General features: G+C 41.4%; 1 protein-coding gene across 1 annotated transcript in view; it reads right to left on the reverse strand.

Annotated features, from left to right (window-relative positions):
* Positions 1-17,604, reverse strand: part of LOC126354354 (solute carrier family 22 member 7-like) — a 306,939-nt gene that overhangs the window by 40,693 nt on the left and 248,642 nt on the right. The window contains exon 6 of the mRNA XM_050003930.1: positions 14,272-14,493. Coding sequence (XP_049859887.1) covers positions 14,272-14,493 — 222 coding nt within the window. The remainder of the gene's footprint in view (positions 1-14,271; positions 14,494-17,604) is intronic.

A 17,604-nucleotide genomic window follows, 5' to 3' on the forward strand; every position in this document is an offset into this window, starting at 1 on the left:
CATACACAGAATCAGTGAGGTATATCTTCTCAATGACAGGCAAAAAAAGCTGTTATTAGCGTCTCTAATTTCAACTATTATCATTTTCTGAGGTGTCCATTAGTCTCCTGCTGTACACTTATTGTGATATTCCTGACTAAAGGGTCTTCAGACTCATAGAACTTCAAACTCACATTATCCTTCCTCAGTACTTCAGTATCACAATTCTGTACACATTGATTGTTCAGGACGATTTCTTAGCATTCCGTTTACTGTTCATGAGTACTAAACTATGATCTGATTCTATATATGCTGCTTGGATACACTTTGAGAACCAATATCTGATTTATATAGAATGTGACCTTGTAGCACTTCAGCTGAAACCCTGTAATACACCAAGTCCACTTGCGAATTTTCAAGAATTTATTACTATCAGAGATTTAGTGAAGAACTCAATAACTGTATGTCCTCTCACATTCTTAGTAGTGACTATATATTCTCCTATAACTCTGTCTTCTTTTCCTACCCAATTACTCCCGTAATCATTAGGTTTCCATCTCCATTTACATAGAGCATTACATATTGTATAGCCTCGAACACTTTCCCTGTCTCTTCACATTTTTCTGGTGTTGTTGGCATGTACCCTAACATATTATGGACGTTGGTTTGCTGTCCATTCTGATGATAATAAGCCACTCACTTATTTGTTCACAGGTTCATTCTGTCTGGTTTACCTTCTCCTTCATCAAGAATCTGACACCAATTCCTACTTATGATACAGTTTCTGATATTAAAATATAACAGGCTGGTCCGATATACTTATCTTCTTTCCACTTCACTTCAGTGAGCCACAGTACATTAAGGCAGAAGCTTATTTCCCTTTTGATATTTTCTAGCTTCCCCTTCATAATCAGACTTTTAACGTCCAAGTTCCGACTCGTAGACTTTCACTCTCTCGTAAGCTATTCAGCCATTTTCGAGCGGACACTTGCCTTGGCAGTCCCATTCCGGAAATTGTAGTGGGTGACCAATTCGGAATCTATTTGTCATTGGAAAGATCTTCGCGTGACTTTCCTCAGTTAGAGGTCTCGTGTCCTGCATATACATATTGTTTTCGATGCAATGGTTTCCATTGCCTCCTGCTTCCTCGCATAGAATAACTTGGTTGATTCGTCTACCTTTTTGGCTTAGATTGCAACACCAAAAGCAAGAGAAGTCCCAGTGTCACCATGGTCTAGCAAATATGATCATGATCTCTTAAATACGTTGTGAAGATTTCACTTTGTTACAAGCAAGTACGACCTCTTGAATTCTGCTAATTATTGCATGCAGTCGTCTTAAGCATTAGGCTATGTAAGCACGCCTGCAGGCCTATCTCATTTATGGTCAATGATGTTCCTAGTCATAAGTACCCAATAGTACTACCAAAATGTCTCGCACTGGCTTGTACAGGAAAAACACTGTTGGCTCAACGTATTCAGTGGAGGATCGTGGCTTGCCATGTCATAACAGTGGATATTTATAAAATTTATGAAATTAGTTTAAATGAAATGAATGGATTAGTCAGGATGAAGAAAAAACGAAATCGGTGCAGAACTATTGTTTTAACTCAACAGTCATTTAGTTTACATCGTATGTATGGTGTGTCATAATTTATAGGTAAATCTAACACAAAAGTAAAAATTTAAATCACGTTGTGATGCCTTCAGCTGCCATTATCTTTATTTATTTTAATCAAAATTTAGCACTTTAAGAGCTCTTTACATAGGACAACTAGTGAGATTTTTTGATCAGAATTAGCGAGGTTAGCCACCAATTGTGAAGCAGCCACTGACCCATTCCATTAGCATATTAATACTTGCATGTATTGCATTGAACCGCCTCTTCAGCATTGCCTAGTTCGGGTTTGCTAGTGCGAACAGAAATTGGCACACATGTAATTTTAGACATCACCGTACTCAGAAACTATCGTGCTACTTTAATGACTAAGGATGGCATCAGTAAGTGAAAAAGTACCTGATTAATCATCAAGCAGCTAAATGAAATTTAAGTCTAGTTATCTCTTAACACAAGGTATTGAAACATGAATTGGCCATATAATCGTTTATGATCTACACTATGTGATCAAAGGTATCCGGACACCTGGATGAGAATGATTTACAAGTTCGTAGCGCCCTCCATTGGTAATACTGGCATTCAATATGTTGTTAGCCCACCCTTAGCTTTAATGACAGTCACCATTCTCTCAGGCATACGTTCAGCCAGGTGCCGGAAGGTTTCTTGGGGACTGACAGCCCATTCTTCACGGAGTGCGGCACTGAGGAGAGGTATCGACGTCGGTAGGTCAGGCCTGGCACGAAGTCGGCGTTCCAAAACATCCCACATGTGTTATATAGGATTCAGGCCAGGACTCTGTGCAGCCCAGTACATTACAGTTATTTTGTTGTCGTGTAACCACTCCGCCACACGCTGTGCGTTATGAACAGGTGCTCGATCGTGTTGAAAGACGCAATCGCCATCCCTGAATTACTCTTTAACAGTGAGAAGCAAGGAGTGGCTCTTACGTGATAATTCCACGCAAAACAATAACTGGTACAAGCCCCGTCCATGAGAAACACGACCACACCATAACACCACCGCCTTGGGATTTTACTGTTGGCACTACACAGACTGGCAGATGACGTTCACGGGCATTCGCCATATCCACACCCTGCCATCGGATCGCCACATTTTTTATTTAAAAACTAGTTTGACAACTGTTTGGCCTTAACAGATGCTGCCTCAGGTGGAACTAACTGTCAATACGTACAGACATGACGGGAACGAGCATTTGAAGCTTAAATGTCTACTAAACAAGTGCCCTAAAATGTATACTTCAACAACTACGAGCATTTCTACATCTCCAGTCCCTGGAACGAAACGGTTCTACTGTTAGCTCTATGCTAATCACGTCTTGAGAGGAAAAATATGACCAGTAAACAGGGGCCCTAATGTCCATACCTTAACAGCTAAGAGAACTTCTCTATATTTGCTACTGTGGTACACATCTTTCCTTTTGAGCAAGTGTCCATACCTCTTAAGGCATGCATTTTAGTTCCCATGATCACTAGATACTTCTTCTTGTTTTGGTGCATTCAATAAAAGAGATTTGATTCACATTATCAAAGATGATGCATTGCTCATAGGTCTTAGGGCATTTTAGAGCCCATGTTTACTAAACATTTTTCTTCGATCTTGTCATATTCTTGAATACTGACCATTCCCCCTGGGACTGCTTGTATATTCTTTCTGTTACTCCAGATAATATAATGTTGTCTTATCAAATTAAAGTGTAAATTCTTGTGTAACTATAAATATTATTGTGGGGACGGTACTCTCGACTCCAGATAGTACTGCACCACGATCGATAAGCCGCTCTCGTAACGCTCGTAGACGCTGCAGCTGTATGGTTTCACATCACATCTATGTGAATTCCTATGGGACCAAACTACTGAGGACATCGCTCCCTAAACACACACACTACTTAAACTAACTTACGCTAAAACAACACACACACCTATGCACGAGGAAGTAGTCGAATCTGCGGAGGGCGGGGCCGCGCAATCCGTGACATGAAAACAATTCTTATGTTTCGTCATAATAGAAAATTTACTGAATTTAATAGTAAAAAGAAATATCTATGAAATTAATAACAACTTAAACCTTTAACTAGCATAAATGATTAAGATCATTTACCTCAAAAATGAGCGAGATTATAAAACAACAAAACTATTAAAAGCTGAGACCATCTGTATTAATTAATCACTCCTACTTGAAAACAATAAACGGACCATATTTCTGGTGGCCTGGCATTGACGTAAACACCCAACTGGTGCCTAGGAAAGGCGATAAAAAAACCAATACGGTAACAAGTAATGGACTACTACAACAGACAGAAAGAAACAAAATCAAGAAACAGCACTTACACTGTTATAATCATCAGTTTAAACACAAACTGAATATGGCCGCTTACGGCACGGGAGATGAGTAAACGAATTTGATTTAAACTTTCAAATACATAAATTATAGCAGAACACAATGACAAACATGGTTGAATGCTGGTAAGTATATGCTGTTCGCCATTCGCCAGATCCTCATAGCTTAAGATGAATAAATAATAGTTATACTAAAAGGATTCCAGAAGTCAGGTAGTAATAAAAAAGGAACAACATTCAACTATTGCTACGTGATTTAGCGAGAAAATCAGTACCTGTTATCAAAATAAATGGATGATGAACAGAAATGCCAAAATTCCACCATCGCTGACAACAGTAAGTGAAATTTCAATGTAAATGTACGGTGAGATCCAAAAGAACACTTTTTATCATCGGGTTCTGGGAAGAGTCATATTCTTCTGTTTCCGTACTGGAATAACGATTTCGTACTTGTAAGTGATAAGTGCCAGCGTTAATGCCCTAGGACTCATTTCCTTGTTAAGATGCTTCTGAAAGTCAGCATCCGTTCCTGGACTGCAGTAAAGGCATAATAAAAAAATGTCCCAAGCAGAAGCCTCGGCCACAACAGGGAGCGATACGTCCAAGTAGACCATCTAAAACATGAGCGAAGTCACGGTCAGCACTTCCTCCACTGTATGACTGCTTCAGCAAACGCGACTACTCCACCTAAACTGGCGAAAGCCGGTTGTCGCCTCTAGATAAGGAAGATAAACATATACTCACAAGAATAGCAAAGGTAACTTACATTGCCTTGCATTTCAGTTACCTCAAACGGACCCATTAATCAATGCATGATGAAGATAAGGGCTGGTTTCCGCCTACTTTAGACGCAGGTTTACATATAAATTTCAGATATTTCTGTACGTATTATATGAAAAAATTAGGTTATTTTCATTACACATGTACTTAGTAGTACCGTATCTACTCGGGGAGTAGTTCTATATTTTATTTCCTTTCAACACGCGTAAATTACGTATCGCTCATACACGATCTTAGGCCAAATTTTTCGGGTACACATGTTTTGATTTTTAACGTTAGTTTAACTGCATTACGTCACTATATTAATAGTATACACATATATTAGTAGCTTTTGTGATCTCTATTTAACAGAATATTATTGTTATTGCCTAGATAAATTTTGTACAAATATTATAAACAACCATGAGCAAGAAGTGTTTGAGCTGCCGTACGAAAGTCAGTTCTGGGGTTCTGTGCAGCTGTTGTGGCAGATGGTTACATTGGGCTGATTGTAGTGGCATGGGAGTCAGGGAAGTAAATGGGACTATTCCATGGTATTACAGATTATGTTCAATGGATAGGATAAAGCGGAACAGCAAGGGAAGATTACAGCCTTTCAGGCTGAAGTGGATAGTGCTAGGGACGAACTGATGAGGTTAAGGGGGGAGGAGGGTGAAGACAGTTGGGAAGTGGTAGCAAGGAACAGGGCACACAGAAAGAGAACAGTGTAAGACAGTTTGATCATTGGCACAAACAATACATTTGGCTTTCAACCTCAGTCAGCTAAGCAAGATGCTCAAGTAGATGTAAGTGCAGTCAGCACTCAGCAGACTTTCACTAGGATAATAACTGTTCCAAAGAAGTAGAAAGTAGGAAGAAAGTTTTGTTGTTAGGTAGTAGCCATGAAAGAGGTGTGGGCCAGATTTTGCAGGTAAAATTAGGTGACAGGTACCAGGTCAGAAGTATTTTCAAGCCCAGTGCATGACTTAGCCAAGTGATAGAGGATGTAGGATCATTATGCAAAAATGTTGGAAAGCAGGTTCATGTTGTGGTAGTGGGTGGAGCAGGAAACAGTATTGATAGGGATCAGGGCTACAATATTGATTGTGACCTGGTAAAAATAGCATCTGAAACAAACCATGCATATGTTGGCTTGGTTCCTGCTTTCATGAAGTATGACCGGCCCCAATTGAACAGTTCTGTCAGGAGGGTGAATATGGAGCCAGATCAGCTGCTTTGGGCAGCTACTTTTTCAAGCATAGATTTGGTTCCTATTGATGGTATTGGTAGGTGGGACTTACAAGACATGGCCAGCATATCAGTAGGAAAGGAAACGGTTAACTGGCTGTGATGATAGCAAAATATGAAAGTGGAGGAAAGGCACTGAAACCCATGGGAGTACTTTTTTCAGCTAAGATCAGTATCCAGTCATCCTGCATTAATTGAAATTAAGCTTAATGAAAAGTTCAGACAGTCAGTATTAGTGGTGAGAAAGTATCACAAGATTCTCATAACAGAACAGTGAAAATTAATGTTAGTACGTCACAAGATTCACATAAAAGAACAGTAAAATATAATGTGAAAATATTGCATCAGAATATGAAGGGATTAAAAAACAAAGTGGATGGATTCTTGTTTTTTATAGAAGACTTAACAACTGATGGTGGAATAGATGTACTATGCCTATCTGAACATAAGATAGTCACAGGTATGGAAATGGTAAATGTAGGTGGATGTAAGCGTTCAGCACTTGTAAGTAGAGACACAATGGAGAGAGGAGAAGTTAACATGTTTGTCAAAATCTGTCATAGCTTGAAAAATTTGGAAACTAAAAAATTTTGTGTAGAGCAACACTTAGAAGCATATGCATGTAAGCTTAAACTAAATAAAGGCACTTTTGTAATTGTAGCCGTGTATAGGTCACCATTGGGAAATTTTCAACTGTTTTTGAATAACTTGTCTTCATTGTTGTGCTACCTGTCAGACAAAGGAAAGCAAATTATTGTCTGTGGGGATTTAAACACAGATTTTCTGAAAGAGTCAGATAGAAAGCTTGACCTTGAATTATTACTTGCTTCTTTCAATTTGCTTCAGTTATTGATTTTCCTACTTGGGTGCTATAGGAAAGCAGCACACTGGTAGATAAAGTTTCCTACTGGACCAAGATAAATTCAGTCAAATAAGAACTTTTCCTGTTAATAATGGTCTGCCTGATCACAATGAACGACTACGTAGAATATATGATAAAGCTCCATACAGTAATGTAAAACAGTTCAAAACAGTGTGTTCAATTAACCATTAAACACTTCAAAATTTTAGGGAAAGCTTGTAACAGACTGGGATGAGGGAACATGATGCTAATTTGAAAGTGAACCTATTTCATGATACCTTTGTGAGTATTTTTGAAACCAATTTCCCTAAGAAAATAGTGTAACATTATTGTAGGAAACCATGTAAAAAGCAAGGGCTTGCTAAAGAGATAAGATATCATGTAAACAAAAGGCAGTATATGGAAGAGGCAATTTGATAAAATTTTAATTCTACTGAAATTAGGCAAATAATAAATTCACTCAAAAGTTAAAGCTCATATGGAATTGATGGCATTTCCAACTCAGTACCAAAAGCTTGTTATAACAAACCAGGTGGATTCTCAGCCACATATGTAGTAGTTCACTGAAACAGAGAATTTTTTCAATTAGACTAAAATATGCTATTGTTAAACCATTCCATAAAAAGGGGTAGATCAGATGCTAACAACTATCACCTATTCTCAATTCTGACAGCTTTATCCAAAATTCTTGAAAAAGAAATTTTTTCAAGAGCAGGATCACATCTTTGAAAAAAATAATTACTAACAAATTGTCAGTTGGTGTTTCAGAAAGACGTTTCAACAGAAAATGCTATATATACCGTCACTGATCAAATATTCAATGCAATGAATAACCAAACATCACCCATTGGGATATTTTGTGATCTCTCAAAGGCGTTTGATTGTGTGACTCATGAAATTCTTCTAGATAAGACTAAGTATTGTGGTATGTGTTAGACATTGCACAAATGGTTTAATTCATACTTAACTGGAAGAATGCAGAAGGTTGAAATTAACAGTACAGATAGTCTAACAAAAACCAGCAGAGTCCTCTAACTCGGGAGATATCAAGAATGGTGTCGCACAGGGTTCAGTCTTGGGTCCCTTATTGTTCTTAATGTATATTAATGACTTGCCACTACATATTCATGAAGACGCAAAGTTAGTTCTTTTTGATGATGTTACAAGTATAGTAATTACACCCAAGAAGCAAGAATCAGCTGAGGAAGTTGCAAATAATGTCTTTCAGAAAATTATTAAGTGGTTCTCTGCAAATGGACTCTCACAAAGTTTTCAGAAAACACAGTTTATACAACTCTGTACAGTACATGGCACAACGCCATAGATAAATATAGACTATGAACAGAAGTCTGTTGCTAAAGTAGAATACTCAAAATTTCTGGGTGTGTGCATTGATGAGAAATTGAATTGCAAGAAACACATCGATCATCTGCTGAAACGGTTAGGTTCAGCTACTTGTGATATTAAGATTATTGCAAATTTTTGTGATAAATATAAGAGTAAAGTATTATACTATTCCTATTTTCATTCACTGCATTCTTATGGCACCATATTTTGTGGCAATTCGTCATTAAGAGAGAAAGTATTAATTGCACAAGAGCATGTAATCAGAAAAATAGCTGTAGCCCATCCAAGATCACCTTGCAGGCATTTATGTAAGGAACTCGGGATATTAACAGTACCTTCGCAATACATACACTCCTGGATATTGAAATAAGAACACCGTGAATTCATTGTCCCAGGAAGGGGAAACTTTATTGACACATTCCTCGGGTCAGATACATCACATGATCACACTGACAGAACCACAGGCACGTAGACACAGGCAACAGAGCATGCACAATGTCGGCACTAGTACAGTGTATATCCACCTTTCGCAGCAATGCAGGCTTCTATTCTCCCATGGAGACGATCGTACAGATGCTGGATGTAGTCCTGTGGAACGGCTGGCCATGCCATTTCCACCTGGCGCCTCAGTTGGACCAGCGTTCGTGCTGGACTTGAAGACCGCGTGAGACGACGCTTCATCCAGTCCCAAACATGCTCAATGGGGGACAGATCCGGAGATCTGAGATCTTGCTGGCCAGGGTAGTTGACTTACACCTTCTAGAGCACGTTCGGTGGCACGGGATACATGCGGACGTGCATTGTCCTGTTGGAACAGCAAGTTCCCTTGCCGGTCTAGGAATGGTAGAACGATGGGTTCGATGACGGTTTGGATGTACCGTGCACTATTCAGTGTCCCCTCGACGATCACCAGAGGTGTACGGCCAGTGTAGGAGATCGCTCCCGACACCATGATGCCCGGAGTTGGCCCTGTGTGCCTCGGTCGTATGCAGTCCTGATTGTGGCGCTCACCTGCACGGCGCCAAACACGCATACGACCATCATTGGCACCAAGGCAGAAGCGACTCTCATCGCTGAAGACGACTCGTCTCCATTCGTCCCTCCATTCACACCTGTCACGACACCACTGGAGGCGGGCTGCACGATGTTGGGGCGTGAGTGGAAGACGGCCTAACGGTGTGCGGGACCGTAGCCCAGCTTCATGGAGACGGTTGCGAATGGCCCTCGCCGATACCCCAGGGGCAACAGTGTCCCTAATTTGCTGGGAAGTGGTGGTGCGGTCCCCAACGGCACTGCGTAGGATCCTACGGTCTTGGCGTGCATCAGTGCGTCGCTGCGGTCCGGTCCCAGGTCGACGGGGACGTGCACCTTCCGCCGACCACTGGCGACAACATCGATATACTGTGGAGACCTCACGCCCCACGTGTTGAGCACTTCGGCGGTACGTCCACCCGGCTTCCGGCATGCCCACTATACTCCCTCGCTCAAAGTCCGTCAACTGCACATACGGTTCACGTCCACGCTGTCGCGGCATGCTACCAGTGTTAAAGACTGCGATAGAGCTCCGTATGCCACGGCAAACTGGCTGAAACTGATCATTGCTTGTGCAGCCCTCTCGCAGTGTCCGGAGCAAGTATGGTGGGTCTGACACACCGGTGTCAATGTGTTCTTTTTTCGATTTCCAGGAGTGTATATTCACTTTTGAAATTTGTCATTAATAACCCATCCCAGTTCAAAAATAACAGCGAAATGCAGAGCTACAACACTAGAAGAAAGGATCATATTCACTGTTCTGGATTAAATGTGACTTTTGGCAAAGAAAGGGGTGAACTATGCTGCCACAAAAAAATTTGGTAGTTTGCCAAATAGTATTGAAAGTCTGACAGATAGTGAACCAACATTTAAAAGCAATTTAAAACAATTGTTCAATGATAACTCTTTCTACTCAGTAGATGAATTTTTAGATATGAAATAGGAACCGTAAAAATATTAATTAACAAATAATTGTGTGAAAAGAATACTTATGTTAGAGTGACATGTTTTACACCATTACGAAATGTCGTATCCATGATCTATGGAACAAGGATTAATATATGTATGTAATGTATTTATGTATGTAAACACAAGAAAACATAAAGGGCTGGATAATAATAATACCAGGGAGCACACCAGCTTCTAAAACATGGTAAAACCGCATACCAAATTTCACAAACAGTTTCTTTTCTCACATAAAATAATTAAAAAACAAACGAAAATTTATAAATATATAATTCGTGGGCCTCTGATACAATCATGCGTGAAAGCTGGGAATCGCTGTAATTACATTAATCATGGAAAACTTGTAGAGAGAACCCCGGCCAGCAGTTAACACAAGTCACTTCAAGAAACACACAGAGCAGACGGGGATATAATTTTTTCCTGGAATAACATAGAGTCAAATAGCAAAGTGTATAACAACTCAGTGAATATAAACACGAACATATGCTCAAATGGTTTTTTGTGCGGGAAATCGGTGCAGGTACGCGTGGCATAGGCCACCAGACCATTAGCCTTCTACCCGGTCCCGGCGAAGACGAGTGAACGACGACCCAGAAACGACGTCATGCCAATCCGCACCGCGTGTTCGGTGTTGGAAGCGCTGCCGCGGTCCCCAGCTCCACTCTGTGCAACGACTACACGTAAACTGCCTGTAATGCACACCTCGAATGTCTGCCTCGAGGCCGCTCCAGCGACCTCTACTGATACCTAGCTCGGGCAGCAATAACTGCACAAAGATGTAACATGCTCCATCTGGTGAGACGTCAACTACAAGCTAGTCGGAAGCTGGAATGCACGGCCACTGCTCACAAGGAAGATTAGTTTCACGTTCCATTGTTAACGAGGTCATTAGAGAAGGGGCATAAGCTCCGATTAGGAAGGGAATCGAAAGAAAACTGGCCGAGCTTTTATCCAAGGAACCATACCAGCATTTTTCTGGGGCGATTTTAAGGGAGGCACGTAAAAACTAAACCTGGATGGCTAGATGACGATTTCAACCGCCATCCTCCAGTGTGTTAACCGATTACCTCGACTGCTCCACCTAGCTCCTATCACCTAAGTCATCCTTTAAACCAAACAACCACAACCACCCCACTGCCTTCCTAGCCTCACCACTGGGATCACAACTGTCGACCTTGAGATCACTGTGAGGCGGTGAAAGCCAATTTCACCATCTGTCCAGCACTCTAAATCCGTAAAGGAATCTCCATAAACATTAACTATGATCTCAGCATCCTCGGCAGCATTTTCTCCGGATCCGTATGCATGACCGACCACCCTTTGACGGTGCTCATATTTACCACCCTTTTCATGAAATTGAACCCTCAAAATCCAAGTCTACACTGCTCGCTTTCTTTATTATAAATCCCAACACACAAGCCACTACACTGCATAACCCCAATCTTGACCCCCCCACCTATTAATTTGCAACACCTATGAAATTTTCTATACTAATATTCCCCCAAGTTTATAGCAAAATCCCGATTGATATTGCCATAACTAACTATTCCTGGATTCTCCCATGGACAATCTCATTCATCATAGCAATTCCATCCGCTCCTCCACCCATTTTCCACTGCAAAAGACTAAAAATCGTTGCTATTCATAAAATATATTCTCCCATTCCGAAGACCGCAAACCCTCCACAAAATCTCCAATGCAGCCTGGTTAGTTTTCTACCCAAACAGTAAAGTCACCTATTACCTCATGGTCACCACTGCTTTTTTGATCACCTCGTCACTCATCACACTCTTTTCCTTCTTTCTCTTGACCTTGACGCTGCCGTCGTCCTAGCTATTTGTATCACAAATCCAATGTGTCCTTTCCATCACCCTAGTTATACCAACATGATTCCTCCTCAAAGTAGGTCCCTCAAATTAAGTTCCCGTGAAATGTTTTATAGAGCATAATTTGTTATAATGTTCTCACATCTCGTTCTTTTTAAATCTCATACAACGTTTTCCTAAGATTATTGTAAATATGAGCAATGAAAAGCATCATTTATATAGTTTGAAAAGCCTGTATCTAGGTCATCAAGTGATCTCATCTCAGTCTAATTGGATCCTTCCTGATACAGAGAGGAGAATTTACCTGCTGTCAGCCCACCTACCTTCCCTTATAAAGAGGGAGTAAAGTTACCATAAAAAAGGAAAACAATATGCACAGGTGAACTACCAGTAATATTTAAATAAAATTCCACAGCTCTTGTTCTCTGTAATTTTTTCATTGATTACCATGCCGCTTTTATCCTTAAGTATTTAACTCTCGTAGACTTAAATAACATCACCAGTTGAACAATGTGTGTAATGAAGATGATCTCGTGTCTACTTTGTGTTGCATAGGGCGCTGAATATGGGACAACATAGTCTTGAAATAGATACTTCGTTTGTATTATATGAACATTAAAATAAAATGGAAGATACATTTGCAAAATAAGTGACATTCATGGGAATAATTTATTATGTCTCGTAGAATAGTTGAGTTCCTCTGACTATGTAAGGCAGTACAACTCATAATAGTTACCCTGCGGAAGCTCAATAACAAGTAAATCTGAAAAGGTTGCGCACAAAATCACGGTTTTGCGTCGGCGGTGGCGTGGAGAGAGGGTCTAGGTTCTCGTTTCTTATCTGATGTAGGATCATAGAGTAAAAATAGTTCCACTTCGCTCAAACTAACGGTTATTTGTATAGCCACTCAAACATCCATCTTACTATAGCTATGTTATTGTACGTTAAGCAAAGTATGAACGACGAACCCGAGCTATCACCCAGGTGCATTTGTAAGTGGATTAAATTCTTCTGCAAAAGGTTACAATTTCCCTGAAATCAATGCTCAGCCAATAGTACAATTTGTATGTGCACCGTTTCCATGTTATGTGCAAAAGGAGTCATTGTTAAATAAACGACGCTGAAGGCTCAAATTTGGTCCACTGGTGCATCGGACCTTGGTCAAAGATAAGTTTCAATCCTTTGAAAAAATCTAGCTTTGTTTTGGTCTTATCTGCAAAAAGCACTGTTTTGTACACACGTCACTTTTCTGTTTCAAACTTGTGCGAATAGATTCACGTTTTGTAAGAAGATAGACAAATACATGTAAAACATGGTAGTCCTGTTGTTTTGTAATAGCGGTATACAAGAAAATAGTTTGAGAAAAGTATAAAAAACCCTCACCGGATCTGATAATGCCCAAGTCACCAAAAATCTACACTGTCTGACCAGAAATTATTTTGTAGTGTCAGAATTTTAAAAACGTTAATGTAGGGAACCAGAATGAATAATGCTCGTAACGTAGCAGAGAAAAGGGTGAATATGTCCTGGGCAGTGTTTGGAACGTAATACGAGGGAACTGTATTTTCGAGTGATCTGACAACCTTAAAGACATTTAAAGCACATTATAGCATAATCAGGTTTTACACGAGCTAACCTACTTCCGCTGGACAGTGAGCTCTCTTCTAACAAACCCCCATTATATGTATGGTGAACATAGAGAATCAAATATATCAGATTCTTGAGGGGGATCCATGAATCAAAATCTTTAATGACACAATGTGTCATATTAGACAACCGGACAAATACCATATTTGATTATATGACGGCATGTTTCAGGGTATACGACAAGAAATTGTGCACTTAGTTACTAACACTATGCATTACATTACATGAATTTGCCACTAATAATAACAATTAAGAAAGTGCAAATATGTGAAGAGATTTTCATTTAAACGTCTCTGAAGCTTGTAGATAAATCGAAACGCTAGATCCCTTCTTTGGTGTCCCCAAGTCGCCTTTTTTGTGTGCTAAGGTAGGAACATTTTTCATTTTGCTCTTTATACACACTTCATTCCTCAAGATGTGAGTACTTGTAGACCATGTATTCTGTTACTTTCAACACTAGTGAATTTTATTTCTTCACAGCACTTTGATTGTAACAGTAGGAGGTGTAAGCTGGTATCAACTACCCTGCACATTTTTCATGTTTACAAAGTATACGTCAAAAGAGACACGTCTAGAAAGCTAAGTAAGGAGGCATTAGTGCTACGGAAGGCCTCCATTTATTTTCGCATACCTTGCGATAATGAGCAGCACAGTGTTCTTGAAGACGTTCCAGCTGGAGAAGAGGCTAAGGAATCCCTTCCTGTCTCTCTGGGCCTTACCAACGGTCCGCATCACCTGCGAAACGAATGGAGGCACCTCACCGCCATTAGTGATAGCGATGCGACGCAGGAGCCTCAAGGCGTCTTCCTCGCGACCTCTGCACGCCAGCCATCGTGGTGACTCTGGGAACCAACTGTGAAAAATCAAAGTTACTCACGTTAGAGAACGTGGGATATTGGCCTCAACTTTTGGGCACAAGTAAATACAGCGGTATCTACAGATTCAATCACACTGAGGTTCCTGATTGCTTCTTGGTACCTACTGATATATTTCTACAGTGTTACATCTGAAATAAGAGACCAGTGGATTATTATGAATTCAGGACTCCATAAAATTTATTTAGAACTACACAGACGGTACACACACTTTCTTTCATATGTTAATATGATTCGCTTACAACGCTCTGTTAGCAATACCTTGAAGATGTAGTGCAATAGATAGCTGAGGAATATATGAAGTTTGGGGCCTCACTGTCTGTCACTTTTGCCCAATCTTTCAAAACATTTAACAGTAGACAGAGTCAGATTGGCTGTCAATGTAGAGTATGTGTGTTTTGGCCGCTGCAACATTTGTGTGGATGAACGAAAGGTGGTTCTTATTCCAGGCATATTTTATCTGATGTCTTTAACACTGATGGAGTGTAGCTACTGGTTATTTATGTTGTCGTGATAGGTCATTGTGAGATGTTAAAGACTAAACAGAAATCTTGTTTAGTGACACATTCAGTTTAAAGATAACAGTGGCTAGTCATTTGAGGGGAGTTCAGTAATAATGCAACACTTTGTTCCTCAGCAACTTTCGATTGAAGAAGAGCAGAACTTTTTGTGGGGCACCATAGAATATTCCTGCTTTCAGTCCCTATTGTTTCACAAAGTTCCGACAGCTGACGACGCTTAAGTAGCCTTCAAGATGACGTTAGTAAAGAAGGTGCGTTCCAAGCAGAGAGCTGTCACTTAGTTTTTCTTTGGCAGAAAACCAGAACATCATAAATAATCGTTGACGCAGTGAACAAAACTACGGTAAGTCGTTGGGAAAGACGTCAGTAATCAACGCAAAAGGGTCAAGCAAGACTTTAAGACCTTCTGTGAGCAGGTCGGCCTGATACAGTCGTGAGTTCCGCCACTTGGAATATGCGGGTCTGGTACCGCATGCCGCGCAATTTTCAGGGACGTCGAAGACCGATAGAGGTCTCTGCACCATCGCGCCATAAGTTGTGGCGGCGTGCGCCTCCTGGCCCGCTTTTTGTGTGGGGGCGCCACCGTGGAACACGTGGTCCCAGCGGCCAAGAGCGGCGTCACCGAGAGCGTACTTAATCGCCGGACACTCGCACATCAAGTTTTCCCAAGGTGGCTTTCATCAACTCCTCCTCCCGGATGATGCCCTCTCTCCCTCCATTTATCCCTCCTATCAACTCTGATCTTCAACCCCCTCCTTTCCTCTGTCCTTTCTCTGGGCTTCCTCTTCCTCCCCCCCTTTCCTCCTGTGTTTCTCCCCGCCTAACCTCTCCCCTCTCACCCCCCCCCCTCCGAGTCCTATTGTATTCCCCTCCTGTGCCTTCCCCACTCCTTGGCACGTCTGCTCGACCCCCACCCCTCTTATTGATCCTCGTCCTCCATTAGCTCCTTTCCCCCCTCCCCCTTCCCTTCTCCTCTCCTTCCCCCCCTTTTTTTGCCCCCATCATCAGTCCAGTTTTCCCACCTGCTGTCGGCTGTGGTATGTCATATTTGTGCTAACTCCTTAGTGCAGTGTTTAAGTGAGTGTTCAGTGTTGTGCGTCTTTCCACAGTGTTGCGAACCGAAATCATGCTGTCGCTGGGTGTGCATTTTATATCTCTTGCGAACAGAAACCAGACTGTAGCCGTGTATTTTTTTAATTGTCTGCCTATTATTTTTCTGCATCCTGTGAATTTTATTCGCATCATCTACCCTGTGATTTATGTTTTAAGTTCCTGAATTTTCTGCCATTTTACCTTTAAGTCGCCGATTTTATCACCAACTGTTCTGTTTTATTATCTTCATCTTTTTAAAACAAATTCTGTAGGCTGAAGAGCGTCGTAATAAGCTGCTACCAACCCTCCCCCTTCAGGGGCAATCGAAACTCAATAAAGGAAAAGATAAAAAAAAGCACGTCAAGTCAGTCTTATCTCGCTTACGTCTGTTTACACCTCGCTTGCCCTAGACTGCTTTCTTCCTGGTTCGTGTAGGAGTTTGTTTCCTTGTGACTCTGTTGTTCGGTCTTCCCGTATTCGTTCTGTTCTACGTTGGTCGTGTCCGTCCTTTTCCGCTGTGCTGGTGTTCGCGGGCGGCTCCGCGGATCCCGCCGCGCCTTCCGTCAGCGCTACCCCGCGACCGTCCTGGTCGCAGTTACAACAGCGTGCAGTCTCATTCGAGGTGATCGACGGATCACAATCAGACTCCTCGCAGTTGAGCTAGACATCACTGTTGGTAGTACTGACATACTCGTCCACCAGTTGGGATACAAAAGATTTGTGCCAAAAGGGTTCCTAACTCACTAACAGAAGAACATAAAGGGCAATGAAGGACCATCCGTGCGATTTTTGCTTGCCTTTAGGAGGCTGTTCGTGGCCATTTGTCTGTCGAATATCGTTAGAGTCGATGAAACATGGGTTCATCACTTCGATCCGGAAACAAGACGGCAATCCGTAGATTGGCGTTACACCACCCCTCCTCCAAAGAGAAAGTAAAAACCCACACCCTCAGTGAATGATTTGAGGTTAATCTGATTTCCTCCGCCATGAGGCAACGTTCAACTATGAATTGTTCTGTGCTACCCTCAGGAGACAGAGGAAACGACTTTAGATTGTTCCCCGCCAAAGAATGCTAACTAACTTCTCGATGACAACACAAGGCCTCGCACAAGGCTGCACACACGAGAGGAGCTCAGAAAGTTTAATTGGGCTCTTTCTCTTCATCTACCTTACGTCGAGTATCTCGCACCTTCCGACTCGTATCTGTGTGACCATTGAAGGCTGCACTTCGCAGGAAGCGGTACATGGACGTTGTCGAGGTTACTGATCCAGCGAGACGTTGGCTCAGACCTCGATCGATACAGTGGTACCATATACGCATACAGAGCTTCGCAGTAAGGTGGCGTAAGCCCACTATGCTGAAAGGAGATTGTGTCGTAAAACAGGGCTTAGTAGGAAGAAGAGCGCCGAGGAATATAGCGTGTCGGAGTAGAACTGACCTGCCTAGGGGAAAAAAAAGGTTTTGTATTACTTATT

The sequence above is a fragment of the Schistocerca gregaria genome, chromosome 3 (genome assembly GCF_023897955.1).
Source record: "Schistocerca gregaria isolate iqSchGreg1 chromosome 3, iqSchGreg1.2, whole genome shotgun sequence".
In the NCBI taxonomy this organism is placed as follows: Eukaryota; Metazoa; Arthropoda; class Insecta; order Orthoptera; family Acrididae; genus Schistocerca; species Schistocerca gregaria.